This window comes from Trichomonas vaginalis, chromosome IV (assembly GCF_026262505.1).
Source record: "Trichomonas vaginalis G3 chromosome IV, whole genome shotgun sequence".
Lineage (NCBI taxonomy): Eukaryota > Parabasalia > Trichomonadida > Trichomonadidae > Trichomonas > Trichomonas vaginalis.
In genome coordinates this window covers 40,016,946-40,030,335 of record NC_067206.1, presented here as the reverse complement: position 1 = coordinate 40,030,335, position 13,390 = coordinate 40,016,946, and the positions used below count along the sequence as shown (strand labels likewise).

Sequence of the window (13,390 nt, the reverse complement as noted above, 5' to 3'; positions counted from 1 at the left end):
ATTATATTTTTACCGTTCGATAGTAGTTGTATATGAAACTAAGTTCTAAGTAAAACACATGGTATAATGGAATTATTCTCTTTCTTCCATCTGTTGTAAACCATACTTGAAAGTCTGAAATACTTCCACTCGGTGGTTCATATAGCTTTGTAGGTTTTTCGTAAAAGTCATTTGCCAAGCATAAAAAAGAGTTTTGGGCGCCAGAAAATGAAGCATGAACTATAATAGCATCTGAGTCGAAAACATTTTCATATGTTCCATTAGGGTTTTCGACTTCATAAAAGTCCGGGTGTACTGGATATTCTGCAGGCTGATTTAACATCCTCAGAAACCTATACCATGCCAAGTTGTTATATTTTGTAGAAATATAAACGTCTTCTCCAAGGTCTTCTATTCTATTGATTTTAACAGTTGCATTTTTCCTGTCATATATAATATCGAGATGGTACTCTCCTTCGTCAATGTTGTACTGTTTTGCATATTCGAGATAGATATCGTTTATTTTTTCTTGAAAAGCTTGAAGAGTTGTTTCTAAGTTTACAAGCAAATTCACTTGTAAAAGTTTTCCCTGTTCAAATTTCTCATACGTACGTTTCTCTTTGTTATAGTATCGAATTTCAAAAGCGACCGTAAATGGGAAACCATGTATGGCTTCTGAAATGAACTTCATTCTACGAAAGCCAATAGCTTTTGTGACGGATGGGTCTCTTAGCCATCTTAACGGGTAGTCAAAACGATAGCCTTCATGCTTTACGGTCTCTGTCTCAAACTTTTGACCGACATTGGTAAAAAGTTCATCTAATGGTTTAGTTGTAGCAACTCTAGAATTTTCTTTTTCTATTGAAAGCATATTTTATCTAGAATAAAAATGTCGAAAGAAACAGCGTCTATGAGAGAAATACAACACAACCGACAACTCATTTTGCAAGCTCTAAATAAGAACACAACAAACTTTTCAAACTATTCTAAGATATCTGAGTCATTGAAAGAAGGAAACTTAAAACTGACGATAAACCCATTGACAGACGAGTTTCTGTTTCAAGACAGTAAGAACCATACTGTTTGTATAAATCCAACAAAAAGAACTTTAAACGAGAAACCTATAGATGAACTTCTTTTGAAAGCAGATGTTGACAACAAAGCTGACAAAGAGTATGTCATTGAAAAAGTTCAAGAAGAACATGACAGAGCAGATGCAACATATGCAACAAAAGAACATACTCATCCTGAACTAGCGGACAAAACATATGTTGACAATAAAATGTCAAGTGAAGTGACAAGAGCTGAAAACGAATATTCTAAAAAGACTCATACACATACCATTGCAAATATTACAAACTTACAAGAAACCTTAAACAGGAAAAGTGACGTTGGACATACACATACTATATCTGAAATAACAGACTTAAACGTTAGCCTTGAAAAGAAAGCTGACAAAGAGTATGTAGATGCAACAAAAGACTATATTTTCGCATGGACAGATAGAGCATACCCACAAAAACACCATACACATAACATCTATGACGTAGATGAACTTCAAGAAAAGTTAGATGACAAGGCGGATAAAACATATGTTGACAATAAAATGTCAAGTGAAGTGACAAGAGCTGACAAAGAATATTCTAAAAAGACTCATACACATACCATTGCAAATATTACAAACTTACAAGAAACCTTAAACAAGAAAAGTGACGTTGGACATACACACGATTTCTTCGCAACTGTTGGTATAGAAAATATTGAAGGAACGGTTGAAGAAACTGGTGGGGATGTATTAAATTGGAAACCTCCTAACTTTCCACAAGGTTTAACATCGGAGGATGACATAACGACGATGAAATACATTAGATGTAGAAATGTCTATGTCATGAAGGATGAAAACAATGTTAAATTCACTGCTCAAGATTTATATGACAACAAAGCTGACAAAACAGAGCTTCAAACGTTAAAGACAGAAATACTTCAAACACTATATCCTATAGGTTCTATTTACACGTCAATGAACTCTACCAGACCAGAAGTAGTACTTGGTCTCGGAACTTGGACTCAAATAGTCGACAGGTTTTTGTATTGTGCAAACTCTTCAAAGGAAACAGGTGGAAGTAAAACGATTTCAGGTGAAAACTTACCTGCACACAGTCACTACATAGATTTAAGTACATCTCAAGCAGGTTGGCATAAGCATAGATTTTGGGATTGGTCAGCAATGAAAAAAGGTAAAGGATATGATGTTAAAGACAACGTTCAGTTTGCTATAAATTGTTTCTGGGGTAGCACACAGGGAGAAGGAAACCATACACATCGCGTTTCAGGGTATACACAAACAACGGGACAAAGTAAAGACTACATGCCACCTTACATGACAGTTTACGCATGGTATAGAAATGCTTAGTCGTCATTTTCAACTTCTTTAGCATATTCGTCAGGAGTTGTCTTATATTTGTTAGGAACTGTCTTTGAAAGTATACCACCTTGAACCTTAACAAGTTTGAAACGAGGTCTGACAATAGTAGTTTTATCTTCTGCTTGCAGTCTGTACATTTTGCCATGTTTGCCTAAAACTTCATAATATTCTCTTGTATACTTTCTTCTATTTTTACGAACACGAATGCGAGTACCTGTCGAGTTCCCATTGTTGTCATAGTCAATAGTATTTTCATATGGGTCGCGTTTAGGTATTTCTATTTTTACTTTGTCACCTTTCTGAAGTTTGAAGCCCGGCATTCTTTCTTGTTTGTCTCTTTTGACTAAACTATTAAATATATAGTCTTTCTCTAAGTCAGGGTTGTTTTTCATTTCTTCGGGGGAGTGGTTTCCCAAACCTTTTTGTTTACGGTTATTGTAAATATTTAAAACTTGTCTCATCTTTGCCATGGAGAAGTGTCTATACTTGTCGTCATATGACATTTCATCTACCTCACCACTTTGTGGTTGGTTTAAGTCTCTTAAGATTTTTATACAACTGTCAATGACACCAAGAGCAGAATGGTTTTGGTCGACAATGAAATATTGGTTTACATTTTTTGAACGCAGATAGTTTTTAATATCGTCTGATTTGAAAGAACGTTCACAGTCAGATGTCAGTTTTGTTGGATGGTATTTGTCAACAAATATTGTCAAAGCAGTTTTCACATCTAAAATATTTTTGGACTGTAATGGTATGGCTTCACAGTATCTTGTGTTTTGACCGACAAATATTAGCCAGTATGGAGGTCCATCTGTTCTAACTCTCGGAATGTTTTCCAAGATATCCATAAACCAAGCATTTGGTGTTGAACTAAAGATTTTTACCATGAGTGCTTTCTTTGTTGCTTTAGAAACATACGGGTCCTTGTTTGGATTCGTCATTTTTTACCCTATAAGAAATGGGTTTATTTGGCGCATTAGCAGGAGTTGCATCCAGATTTTTGCCCGCAGTTGGAACAATAGCCAGAGGTGTATTTGGAGTTGGAAGGAAGATTTTGAGTACATTAGGTATACTGAAAGAGAAAGCACAACCTATTATACAAACTGTACAGAAAGGTTGGGATGTAGCACGAGATGCAGCAAATCTTATTCCAAATCCTGAAACAAGAGGAAAAGTTCAAGGATGGATGGACAATGTAGGAAGACAAGCAGGAAACTACTATAACAAAGCAAATGACTACTATAACCAAGCAGGACACTACATGGACCAGGGTGAAAGATTCTTTAACAGAGGATATAACCATGCACAACAGTGGGTAAACAATAACCAACCTCAACCGCCTCAAACGTGGGGAATGTAAAGTTTTTTACTGAGATGAAATGAACAATACAGCATTGAGACAAATGGGTTCAAGATGGATTTGTCGACTTCCAGCAGTTACACAACGTGTTTGTCAAGTTCTTCCTATACCTCAGGAAGTTTTAGACCGACTTAAAAAACCTAAACAACCAGTTGAAAACAAACCAAACTAAAATTTTTTACTGAGATGAAATGACCGAAGAAGTTGAAACGGTAGATTTGACACCACAAACAAAAAGTTCAGAACCATTGTCAAAACCTGTCAAAGAACTTACAGATGAAGAGAAAAATTCAATAATAGAAAGTGCCAGGTCTGGAAATACAAACCCTAACTATAAAGTCACTTTTCATAGAAATGGAACGGCTAGTATCTCAAAAAAGAAACAGACTCTCACAAATAAAATATTGAAGTCTGAAGGAGCTTTCGAGACAGCAGATGGAAAAGTTTACTTCACCGATCAACAGTTCATTATAGAACATCTCATTGACTTAGAGTCGAAATATTCTAAACTTTACAACAAACACAAAAAGTTGAAAGGAAAACAAAAACAAATGGCATATGATATTTATGAAGATGTTAACGACACAACCATACCTGCAAGTGAGGTAAGGTCAGAGGAACCGAAAAGTGACGAAAAACCAATAGAAGAAGGTGAGCCAAAAACTGAAGATAAACCAAAACCAAAGTTTAGTTTGGAAACTACTAAAACAAGCCAACCTTCATTAGCTGGTATGGGTTGGCGTCAAAGACTTATGGTAGCTGGTGGTTATGTTAAGTAAAGGAAAAAACATTTTTTTAAAAAATATATTTTTTTATTTTATTTGAAATGTACGTTGAGTTTGTTGAAGAAGACCGTTGGGAAACTTGTTTGTTAGATGAGAAATATGAAATTCACTGTTCTGAGCCTTTTGAAGTCAGAAACAAAAAGACAAAAAGAGTTTTAAGCGAATGGGAGCAAAATGACGGATATGCTAGGATGAGGATTGGTGGAAAACACTATTTTAAACATGTTGTCATTGCAACTCATTTTATACCAAACCCTAACAATCTACCTTTTGTAGACCACATAAACCATATAAGAAACGACAATAGACTTGAAAACTTACGTTGGGTCACTTGTTCTGAAAACAGTAAGAACATAGGCAAATTTAGAGATATTGTATTCGAATTTGTCGACGAACTAGAAGATGAAGCAATTGAAATTACAGACTATGGTAAGCATACGTTTGAGTTTTACTACTATAGCGAAGAACAAGACTCTTTCTACTTTTATACCGGCGTAAACTATAGGAAATTACAAGTATGTTTTACTAAGGCGGGCTATGCTCATGTAAACGCTAGAGATACAGATGGAAAATACGTTCAAATACATCTTAACAAATTCAAGAAGCTATATGGCATACAATTTTAAAACAGTATATTTTTACATATATTAAATGTTTCAGGTTGAAAAACAAAGAACAAAAGTAGCAGATACAAAACCGTTAGACTATATCTTTACAAACGCCGGTAGGACTATATCAGATGAAGAAATTTCATCCCGTACTTACAGGTTTGACTATCCAATTCGTTGGCTTCAAAGTCCTTCAGATGCAAAGGCAATAGGATTTAGAAGAGTTTTGTTTTCAAAAAGAACTAACGCATTTATGTTCGCAGTATATTTTCATGGGCAATATAAAGGTTCTGATGGTCTAATAGACAAATTTGACGAAATGAGAATCTTTACAATTCGTTCAGACGAAAGTCTTGAGAAAACTCTAAATGACTTTCAAACTCAAATAAACAAATACTACTGGGAATTTCAAGAAAAATACGACTCTTTACTAAATGGAACATACTATCTAAAACTAGAATACAACAAGATGAATTCCACCGTTTCATTTCAAAGGATTGAAAATAACCCTCCAAGAGATACACAGTTTTTATTTTGGGAAGTAGACAAACGTTCTTGGGCACAATTTCTTCGGTTACTAAACCAGAACGAACCATTACCACCTGACGGTCCGTTTAAATTTATACGTCCACCAGCAGATTTGACAGTTTATAGAAACGTGTTTGACCCTCAAAATGTTATGTGTCATGCAAGTTTCAGTTCAAGCAACAACAGTTTTCTTTGTATTGGTAAGGACTTTTATGACCTTACCTCTAAATTCTACGAACCACCTAGTAACAGTTTCTCTGACTTTCAAGTTTGGTTCACAACAAATGGTGTGCAGCATATTATTCCACTGTACTATGACTTTTATCTCGAATTGTCTTTCATATACAACTACGGAAAAGTGCTGAAAAAGTATTGAATGTGAAGATATTAGAAAATAACATTTTTTCTAACATCGTAGAAAACTCATGAAAACAATTTATTTTTGTGAATATGTAAGCGGCTCATAGCTCAGTGGTATGGGCTACCTCGTTAAAGGCGTCGAAGACCTCGGTTCAAATCCCGATTCGCGCAGGTTTTTTCCTTTTATGCAGTGAAATTTCATGTACATAGGTTACTTTGGTGTTAGACCCTAGTGAAGAAAATAGAACGATATAAGTTTACATTTGTAAGGTTATTTTGGTGTTAGACCCTAGTGAAGAAAATAGAACGATAGGAGTTTACATTTGTAAAGTTGGACGATAAAAATCTCTGCTACTAGCAGTACTGCTACTGTCAGTAAAAGTACTGCTACTGTCAGAAAAAGTACTGCTACTGTCAGTAAAAGTACTGCTACTGTCAGTAAAAGTACTGCTAGTTGCAGTAAAAAGGAAAATTTGAGAGGGTTTTCGACGATAAAGTACTGCTACTGTCAGTAAAAGTACTGCTACTGTCAGTAAAAGTACTGCTACTGTCAGTAAAAGTACTGCTACTGTCAGTAAAAGTACTGCTACTGTCAAAAAAGTACTGCTACTGTCAGTAAAAGTACTGCTACTGTCAGTAGCAGTACTGCTAGTAGCAGAGATTTTTATCGTTGTGGTCCGACGGTTAAGCCACAAACGAATGTCCGACGTCCCACCAACCGAGCCCATTCCCAAGCCAGAGGAACCTAAAGAACCACAACAGTCTCCTCAGCAACCTCAGTTCCAGCAAGTACCTCCGATTTACTACCAATTCCAATACAAATCGAAGAGAGACCAAGAGTTCGAAGAAGGTCTGAACCGCTTACGCAAAGAGTATGCTACAGCTCCAACCCTTGGTTGTTCCAGCAATTCCAATCTCAATCCAAATTACTACCAATCTCAATCCACATCGAAGAGAGACCAAGAGTTCGAAGAAGGTCTGAACCGCTTACGCAAAGAGTATGCTACAGCTCCAATTGAGAGAAAGTTGTTGCTAAATTCAGTAAAAATAATGTTTAGGTGAAGAGGTGACATCTCACCCGTTTTCTCACCTCTTTTCTCACCTCATGAATTTTCATGAATTTCATCGTAAATGTTTTGTCGAAACTTCTTCATCGTAAATGTTTTGTCAAGACTTCTTCGTAAATGTTTTGTCGAAACTTCTTCATCGTAAATGTTTTGTCAAGACTTCTTCGTAAATGTTTTGTCGAAACTTCATCGTAATGAGCGTAAATGACCCAAAAATATAATTTAGGTGAAGAGGTGACATCTCACCCGTTTTCTCACCTCTTTTCTCACCTCATGAATTTTCATGAATTTCATCGTAAATGTTTTGTCGAAACTTCTTCATCGTAAATGTTTTGTCAAGACTTCTTCGTAAATGTTTTGTCGAAACTTCTTCATCGTAAATGTTTTGTCAAGACTTCTTCGTAAATGTTTTGTCGAAACTTCATCGTAATGAGCGTAAATGACCCAAAAATATAATTTAGGTGAAGAGGTGACATCTCACCCGTTTTCTCACCTCTTTTCTCACCTCATGAATTTTCATGAATTTCATCGTAAATGTTTTGTCGAAACTTCTTCATCGTAAATGTTTTGTCGAAACTTCTTCATCGTAAATGTTTTGTCGAAACTTCTTCATCGTAAATGTTTTGTCAAGACTTCTTCGTAAATGTTTTGTCGAAACTTCATCGTAATGAGCGTAAATGACCCAAAAATATAATTTAGGTGAAGAGGTGAGATTTCACCTCTTTTTTCACCTGTTTTTTCACCTCATGAATTTTCATGATTTCATCGTAAATGTTTTGTCGAAACTTCATCGTAATGAGCGTAAATGACCCAAAAATAATGTTTAGGTGAAGAGGTGAGATTTCACCTCTTTTTTCACCTGTTTTTTCACCTCATGAATTTTCCCGAAATAAAAAATAAAGTTAGTTTTATTTTTTATTTTATTTATTTTTTTATTTTGTATAAAAAAATAAAAATGTCAACAATCGGCACAACAACACTTCAAACAACTACAGCACCAAACTCGTTAGTCATGAATCCAACATCTATGTTGGTAGAGATGAAAAACTTCATTCCTTCTTCATATACTTTCGAAACAAAAATCCAGAAGATAAAGCAGGAATTGTTAACAAGTAATTTAGACTGTACCGCACAGGATGAAACAAATGAACAGTATCTTTATGACATGCAGGATATTATTGACCATTTACCCAAATTGCCTGAAATCCAACAGCAAAAACTAACTATTCCTGAATTTGACGAAATTGAAGTGAAACCAACTGACTCAGTAGAAATAAAGAAGTTCATACGAAAGGTAAATTATGAATTCCTTGGTTTTCATTGCAACCATAAAGTTATGGACAAAGATTGCGACATGGTATATAAGAATGTTTCTGACATATATAAATCTGAAGAATTTAAGACCTACGACAACTTTGTTTCGTTAGTTGCTGAATGTGTATGGGAAATAAGAGATAAAGATAGTAGGGGTAAGGTATGGAATGAACAGATAAGACCCGCTATGTTTGAGATGAAGAGAGCAATTGACGCCTTGGTTGTTTTAGCAGGTAAGGTTTCAGAATATAACGCAAAAATGAATCCGCAATGTTCTAAATGTAAAGCAGCAATGAGGAAATATAACTACTCCGTCAAAGAGATAGAACGTATGCGAAACGACTATGCAGACTTAAAGAAAGAAGCAGAAAAACCAGCAGAAAATAAAATGGATATGTTAGCATTTCTGAACAAAAACTATCCAACAGCAGAAGATTTCCTATTATCTGACGTCAAGAAGAAGTATAAAGAAACTTTCGGTATCGTTAAAACATTCGATGTACTGACAGAAGAAATAGAAGCTACAAAACTGTTTAGGATTTCAAATATACATCGTACAATTCATGTAAAACGCTTATAAAATAACAGGTGAGAAAAGAGGTGAAAAAACAGGTGAAATCTCACCTCTTCACCTAAACATTATTTTTTGCTGAATTCAGCAACAAAATTCTGAGTAAAATAATTTTTAGGGCTTGTGTCAAACCGTTGAGTTTTCACAAAATTTAAAAAAATAACGTTTACCATGTAAAACGCTTATAAAATAACAGGTGAGAAAAGAGGTGAAAAAACAGGTGAAATCTCACCTCTTCACCTAAACATTATTTTTTGCTGAATTCAGCAACAAAATTCTGAGTAAAATAATTTTTAGGGCTTGTGTCAAACCGTTGAGTTTTCACAAAATTTAAAAAAATAACGTTTACCATGTGAAACGTTTATAAAATAACTAGGGTGAGAAAACAGGTGAAAAAACAGGTGACATCTCACCTCTTCACCTAAACATTATTTTTTGCTGAATTCAGCAACAAAATTCTGAGTAAAATAATTTTTAGGGCTTGTGTCAAACCGTTGAGTTTTCACAAAATTTAAAAAATAACGTTTACCATGTAAAACGCTTATAAAATAACTGAGGTGAGAAAACAGGTGAGAAAACGGGTGAGATGTCACCTCTTCACCTAAACATTATTTTTGTCTGATTTACGCTCATTACGAAGAAGTCTTGACAAAACATATACGTTTAGTTTCGATGAAATCATGACAAAGAATGTACGATGAAGTCTTGACAAAACATATACGAAGAAATCATGAAAATTCATGAGGTGAGAAACAGGTGAGAAAACGGGTGAGATGTCACCTCTTCACCTAAAATATATTTTTGCTGAAAAATGACCAAATTTCATGAATTTCCTTAAGACAGAAAAAATAAAGTTAGTTTTTTATAAAATATTTTTTTTATTTTGTATGTAAGAACAGAAATGACAAACATTGAGTTTGAAACAAAAAAGATAGACAATGACACCAAATTGGTTAGAATAGGTGATTTAAACGTAAGATACTCAAAGAAATACAACAAATATTCTTTGTCAGACATTATATCTCCATCTGGAAAGAAAACATGGCATTGGGTTGGAATTGCTTCTAGTCAGAAAATTTTGACAAGAAATCCTGAGCTTATGATATCGGTAAGATTCTATGGAACTACAGCATATCTCATCGACAAAAGTCTTATACCAATAGTTTTGTTATGGTTAGACCCAGTTGTTGGATATAACTTCATAACATATGGTTCATTCGATACGGAACGTTGCAGTGAAGGCTTACTTTACATCATTCAGAAACCGAAGGACTTCAATACAAAGAGATATAAGATAGGAAGAACATATAATATAACTCAAAGATATGACAGTACAGTCAATAGAGTCAAGGTTGTGTTTGCTAATGATATGAGAGCTGCAGAAACAGAACTACTTGAAAAGTTTGAGAAAATATATGGTGCTCCCATAAAAGGTAAAGAAACGTTTGAAGTAGATGAGATAGATAAAGCTATAAAATTATTTGACGAAGTTGCTGAAAAATACATGTAAAGCGTTTATTTTTGGTCTTTTGTGAAAGATAGAAAAAATAAAGTTATTTTTATTTTTTTTATTTTTTTATCCGGAATATAAAGACAGATATGTCAACAACAGAGAACACAACAACAGTTATAGTCCATGAAGCTATAAATGAAGAATACGAGTACATACAGTTTACAAAACAACTCCGTCTCATTCGTTCGGTCAAAGACGATATGTACCAAATGCAAAGTATTTTGAATGCTCTTCGTTCTACAAAGCAAGCATATCATTGGTTTGAAAACCAACAGACAAAAGAACTTTTAGAAGAATTTCCTCATATGTTTGCTTCCCTCGAAAAACCGAGGAATGAGATTCCGTATGAAAATCGTAAAAATTTGCCAATAAATTTAAGAGGATATTATGTACATAGACTTCTTGTAAATGCTGTTGCAATGTGGGCTTCACCTCGTTATGCTTGTTATATTTTCATGATGTTAGACGAAATTCATAGACAAGAACGTGAAGAGATGGAAAAGAAACTTCAAGCAAAAGATGAAGTCATTGAAGCAAAAGACAAAAGCCTTCAGAAAAGAATACCACGTTCGGTACCAAAAGGAAAGGAAAAGAACTATAAGTATATGATTTATACTGAAGAGATGGAAAATGAAGAAGATAAAGATATGGTTATGTTGCATTTAGTCAGAAGAAACAACAAAAGCTTTTACGACCTTGCTAAGATTTACAAATCTGACAGAAATTGGTTCTATCGCGAAAACTTACCGATTTCAATGACCCCAAATGAAGATGTGAAACAAATAGTTCAAGATACGTTACCTCAAACACACTATGATATGAAAGGTTGTACAATACTTACCTTCAAAGAAGATTTGCCATTGTTAAAGGAAAAAATAACAGAGTATTTTGACAACTTCAAACAAGTAGGGTAGATGAACTCTTTATTTTTCAAGCTTGACTTCAGATGGCTCAAGTAGCTCTAGATGGTAAATTGGCTTGTCAAATCCTTCTGGGTCTATGTCGGTCATTGTTTCAAGACAAGTCTTTTACTTTTTCAAGACAAGTCTTTTACTTTTTCAAGACAAGTCTTTTACTTTTTCAAGACAAGTCTTTTACTTTTTCAAGACAAGTCTTTTACTTTTTCAAGACAAGTCTTTTACTTTTTCAAGAAATTTTTTGGTGTAAAGTTCTCAAATTTGAGAACAGTGGTCTTGATTGAAGACGATACCCGTACTTTTTCAGGACAAGTCTTTTACTTTTTCAAGACAAGTCTTTTACTTTTTCAAGACAAGTCTTTTACTTTTTCAAGACAAGTCTTTTACTTTTTCAAGACAAGTCTTTTACTTTTTCAAGACAAGTCTTTTATTGTTTCAAGACAAGTCTTTTACTTTTTCAAGACAAGTCTTTTATTGTTTCAAGACAATGTCCGACGTACCACCAACCGAGTCCATTCCAAAGCCAGAAGAACCGACAGCCCCAGCACCACAACAGACTAAGACTCAAACACTTACATTTTTACGCTTGACTTTTTACAATTTGAACTTTGTTTGCGTAGATATGAATTCTGAAAGAAGTATGAGGGTCTTGTATGACTTTGTACTTCTCCCATAGTTCATGTCTGTCAAACTTACCTGCCATGGACTCTTTCATAAGTTCCATGAAATCGTCTTCGGACAATCCGGGGAAAAGTATAATGTCAGTAAGTATTCTTTTAACATCCTTACTTAAACTCTTTGCTGTCTGTACACAAATGACAACTGAGATGTTAAAGTGTCTGAGCTTCTTAAGAATTCGACACATGTCTTGTTCTCTGTTCTTTAACAAAGGATGAGAAGCAAAGTCATCTAAGATAAGAAGACATCTATGAGGGTATGTCTTCCAATCGTAAGATTGCAATTTCTTCGAAATGTATTCTATCTCTTTCTGTTTGTTTCTGAAGTGTTTCTTCTCTAATATTCTCTGCATTTCCTCATTAGGGTCTTTAAACTTCGAATTTATATACTCATTTATAGCATTATACTTCAAAACTCTTCTTTGGTACTTCTTTATCCAATCTAACAACTCAGTATCCTTTATACATACTAACTTAGACTTCTTTATAATATCTTTGAACGAATTGACGGTTTGGTCAAATTGACCAGAAGTACTACAAATAACAACTAACTCATAGAATGGGTTCTTCTCATCTAGTTCTTGTTGTTGTGCAGCCATTTTAAGATAAGTGAAAGTCTTACCCGACCCAGGTGGTGCGATTAGACCTGTTATACCATTCTGAGCAAATAAGAACTTTTCATGTATGGGTTTTATCTGAGCATTTTCTAACTTCCTCTTGTTCTTGTTTAAAACATTCTCAAATTTCTTGTCAATGTCAGCAAACTTTTTTTCTAACATATTTTTAGAAAAATTAAAATTTTTATCTTTTAGAAAATGTCTAGTGATTTCGCTATCTATATTCGAGACAAGCTTTTTGACTCTAAAACTTCTGTCGACCATAAAATCTTACATAGTGTAAACAAGAAAGGTGAATTTGTTCTAAAGTTCTGTTTCTGGGAATATGACAAGAACCATAAAACATTAGGCAGAGAAGTCTTAAAATTTGTCAATGACAGACTTGTTGACAGAGATGACGCCTCTTGGAAAGATGAAGTCCAACAAAACTTCTTAGAATGCAAAGAAGACACATGCGCTGTTCTTGAAGATGAAATAGAAAACAGAATAGAAGAGCTATTAAAGGACAAAGAACTTTTACATAAATATGGTTGCGCCAAATTTGACATAACTCCACCAGAGAAGAAGAAGAAGAAGAGAGAAAAGAAAGAAAAGAAAGTAGAAGAAGAGAAGAAAGAACCTGAACCAGTTCCAGAGAAGGGGAGATATGACATGTAAAAATAAAAT

General features: G+C 34.4%; 13 protein-coding genes across 13 annotated transcripts, besides 1 other annotated feature; 10 read left to right on the top strand and 3 right to left on the bottom strand.

Moving 5' to 3' along the window:
- Positions 1–13,390: part of a mobile genetic element that runs on past both edges of the window.
- TVAGG3_0253460 (uncharacterized protein) lies at positions 2–850 on the bottom strand (the record flags this gene model as incomplete). Its single annotated transcript, XM_001303361.1, has 1 exon — positions 2–850. One exon carries the CDS (start codon positions 848–850, stop codon positions 2–4), a length of 849 nt encoding a protein of 282 aa, XP_001303362.1.
- TVAGG3_0253450 (phage tail repeat-like family) lies at positions 869–1,597 on the top strand (the record flags this gene model as incomplete). Its single annotated transcript, XM_051228124.1, has 1 exon — positions 869–1,597. A coding segment is annotated over one exon (729 nt), but the record flags the coding sequence as incomplete, so codon positions are not given.
- Positions 2,389–3,348, bottom strand: TVAGG3_0253440 (uncharacterized protein; the record flags this gene model as incomplete). Its single annotated transcript, XM_051228123.1, has 1 exon — positions 2,389–3,348. One exon carries the CDS (start codon positions 3,346–3,348, stop codon positions 2,389–2,391), a length of 960 nt encoding a protein of 319 aa, XP_051113109.1.
- On the top strand, positions 3,366–3,767 carry TVAGG3_0253430 (uncharacterized protein; the record flags this gene model as incomplete). The annotated part of the gene is made up of 1 exon (XM_051228122.1): positions 3,366–3,767. One exon carries the CDS (start codon positions 3,366–3,368, stop codon positions 3,765–3,767), a length of 402 nt encoding a protein of 133 aa, XP_051113108.1.
- Positions 3,787–3,939, top strand: TVAGG3_0253420 (uncharacterized protein; the record flags this gene model as incomplete). The annotated part of the gene is made up of 1 exon (XM_051228121.1): positions 3,787–3,939. The coding sequence occupies one exon, from the start codon at positions 3,787–3,789 to the stop codon at positions 3,937–3,939; it is 153 nt and encodes a 50-aa protein (XP_051113107.1).
- On the top strand, positions 3,959–4,546 carry TVAGG3_0253410 (phage tail repeat-like family; the record flags this gene model as incomplete). Its single annotated transcript, XM_051228120.1, has 1 exon — positions 3,959–4,546. One exon carries the CDS (start codon positions 3,959–3,961, stop codon positions 4,544–4,546), a length of 588 nt encoding a protein of 195 aa, XP_051113106.1.
- On the top strand, positions 5,204–6,064 carry TVAGG3_0253400 (uncharacterized protein; the record flags this gene model as incomplete). Its single annotated transcript, XM_051228119.1, has 1 exon — positions 5,204–6,064. One exon carries the CDS (start codon positions 5,204–5,206, stop codon positions 6,062–6,064), a length of 861 nt encoding a protein of 286 aa, XP_051113105.1.
- Positions 6,748–7,110, top strand: TVAGG3_0253390 (uncharacterized protein; the record flags this gene model as incomplete). The annotated part of the gene is made up of 1 exon (XM_001303359.1): positions 6,748–7,110. One exon carries the CDS (start codon positions 6,748–6,750, stop codon positions 7,108–7,110), a length of 363 nt encoding a protein of 120 aa, XP_001303360.1.
- Positions 8,071–9,009, top strand: TVAGG3_0253380 (organellar and viral DNA polymerase type B; the record flags this gene model as incomplete). The annotated part of the gene is made up of 1 exon (XM_051228118.1): positions 8,071–9,009. One exon carries the CDS (start codon positions 8,071–8,073, stop codon positions 9,007–9,009), a length of 939 nt encoding a protein of 312 aa, XP_051113104.1.
- Positions 10,127–10,510, top strand: TVAGG3_0253370 (organellar and viral DNA polymerase type B; the record flags this gene model as incomplete). The annotated part of the gene is made up of 1 exon (XM_051228117.1): positions 10,127–10,510. A coding segment is annotated over one exon (384 nt), but the record flags the coding sequence as incomplete, so codon positions are not given.
- TVAGG3_0253360 (uncharacterized protein) lies at positions 10,972–11,427 on the top strand (the record flags this gene model as incomplete). The annotated part of the gene is made up of 1 exon (XM_051228116.1): positions 10,972–11,427. The coding sequence occupies one exon, from the start codon at positions 10,972–10,974 to the stop codon at positions 11,425–11,427; it is 456 nt and encodes a 151-aa protein (XP_051113102.1).
- Positions 12,025–12,886, bottom strand: TVAGG3_0253350 (protein of unknown function, DUF4106 family; the record flags this gene model as incomplete). The annotated part of the gene is made up of 1 exon (XM_051228115.1): positions 12,025–12,886. A coding segment is annotated over one exon (862 nt), but the record flags the coding sequence as incomplete, so codon positions are not given.
- TVAGG3_0253340 (uncharacterized protein) lies at positions 13,112–13,381 on the top strand (the record flags this gene model as incomplete). Its single annotated transcript, XM_051228114.1, has 1 exon — positions 13,112–13,381. A coding segment is annotated over one exon (270 nt), but the record flags the coding sequence as incomplete, so codon positions are not given.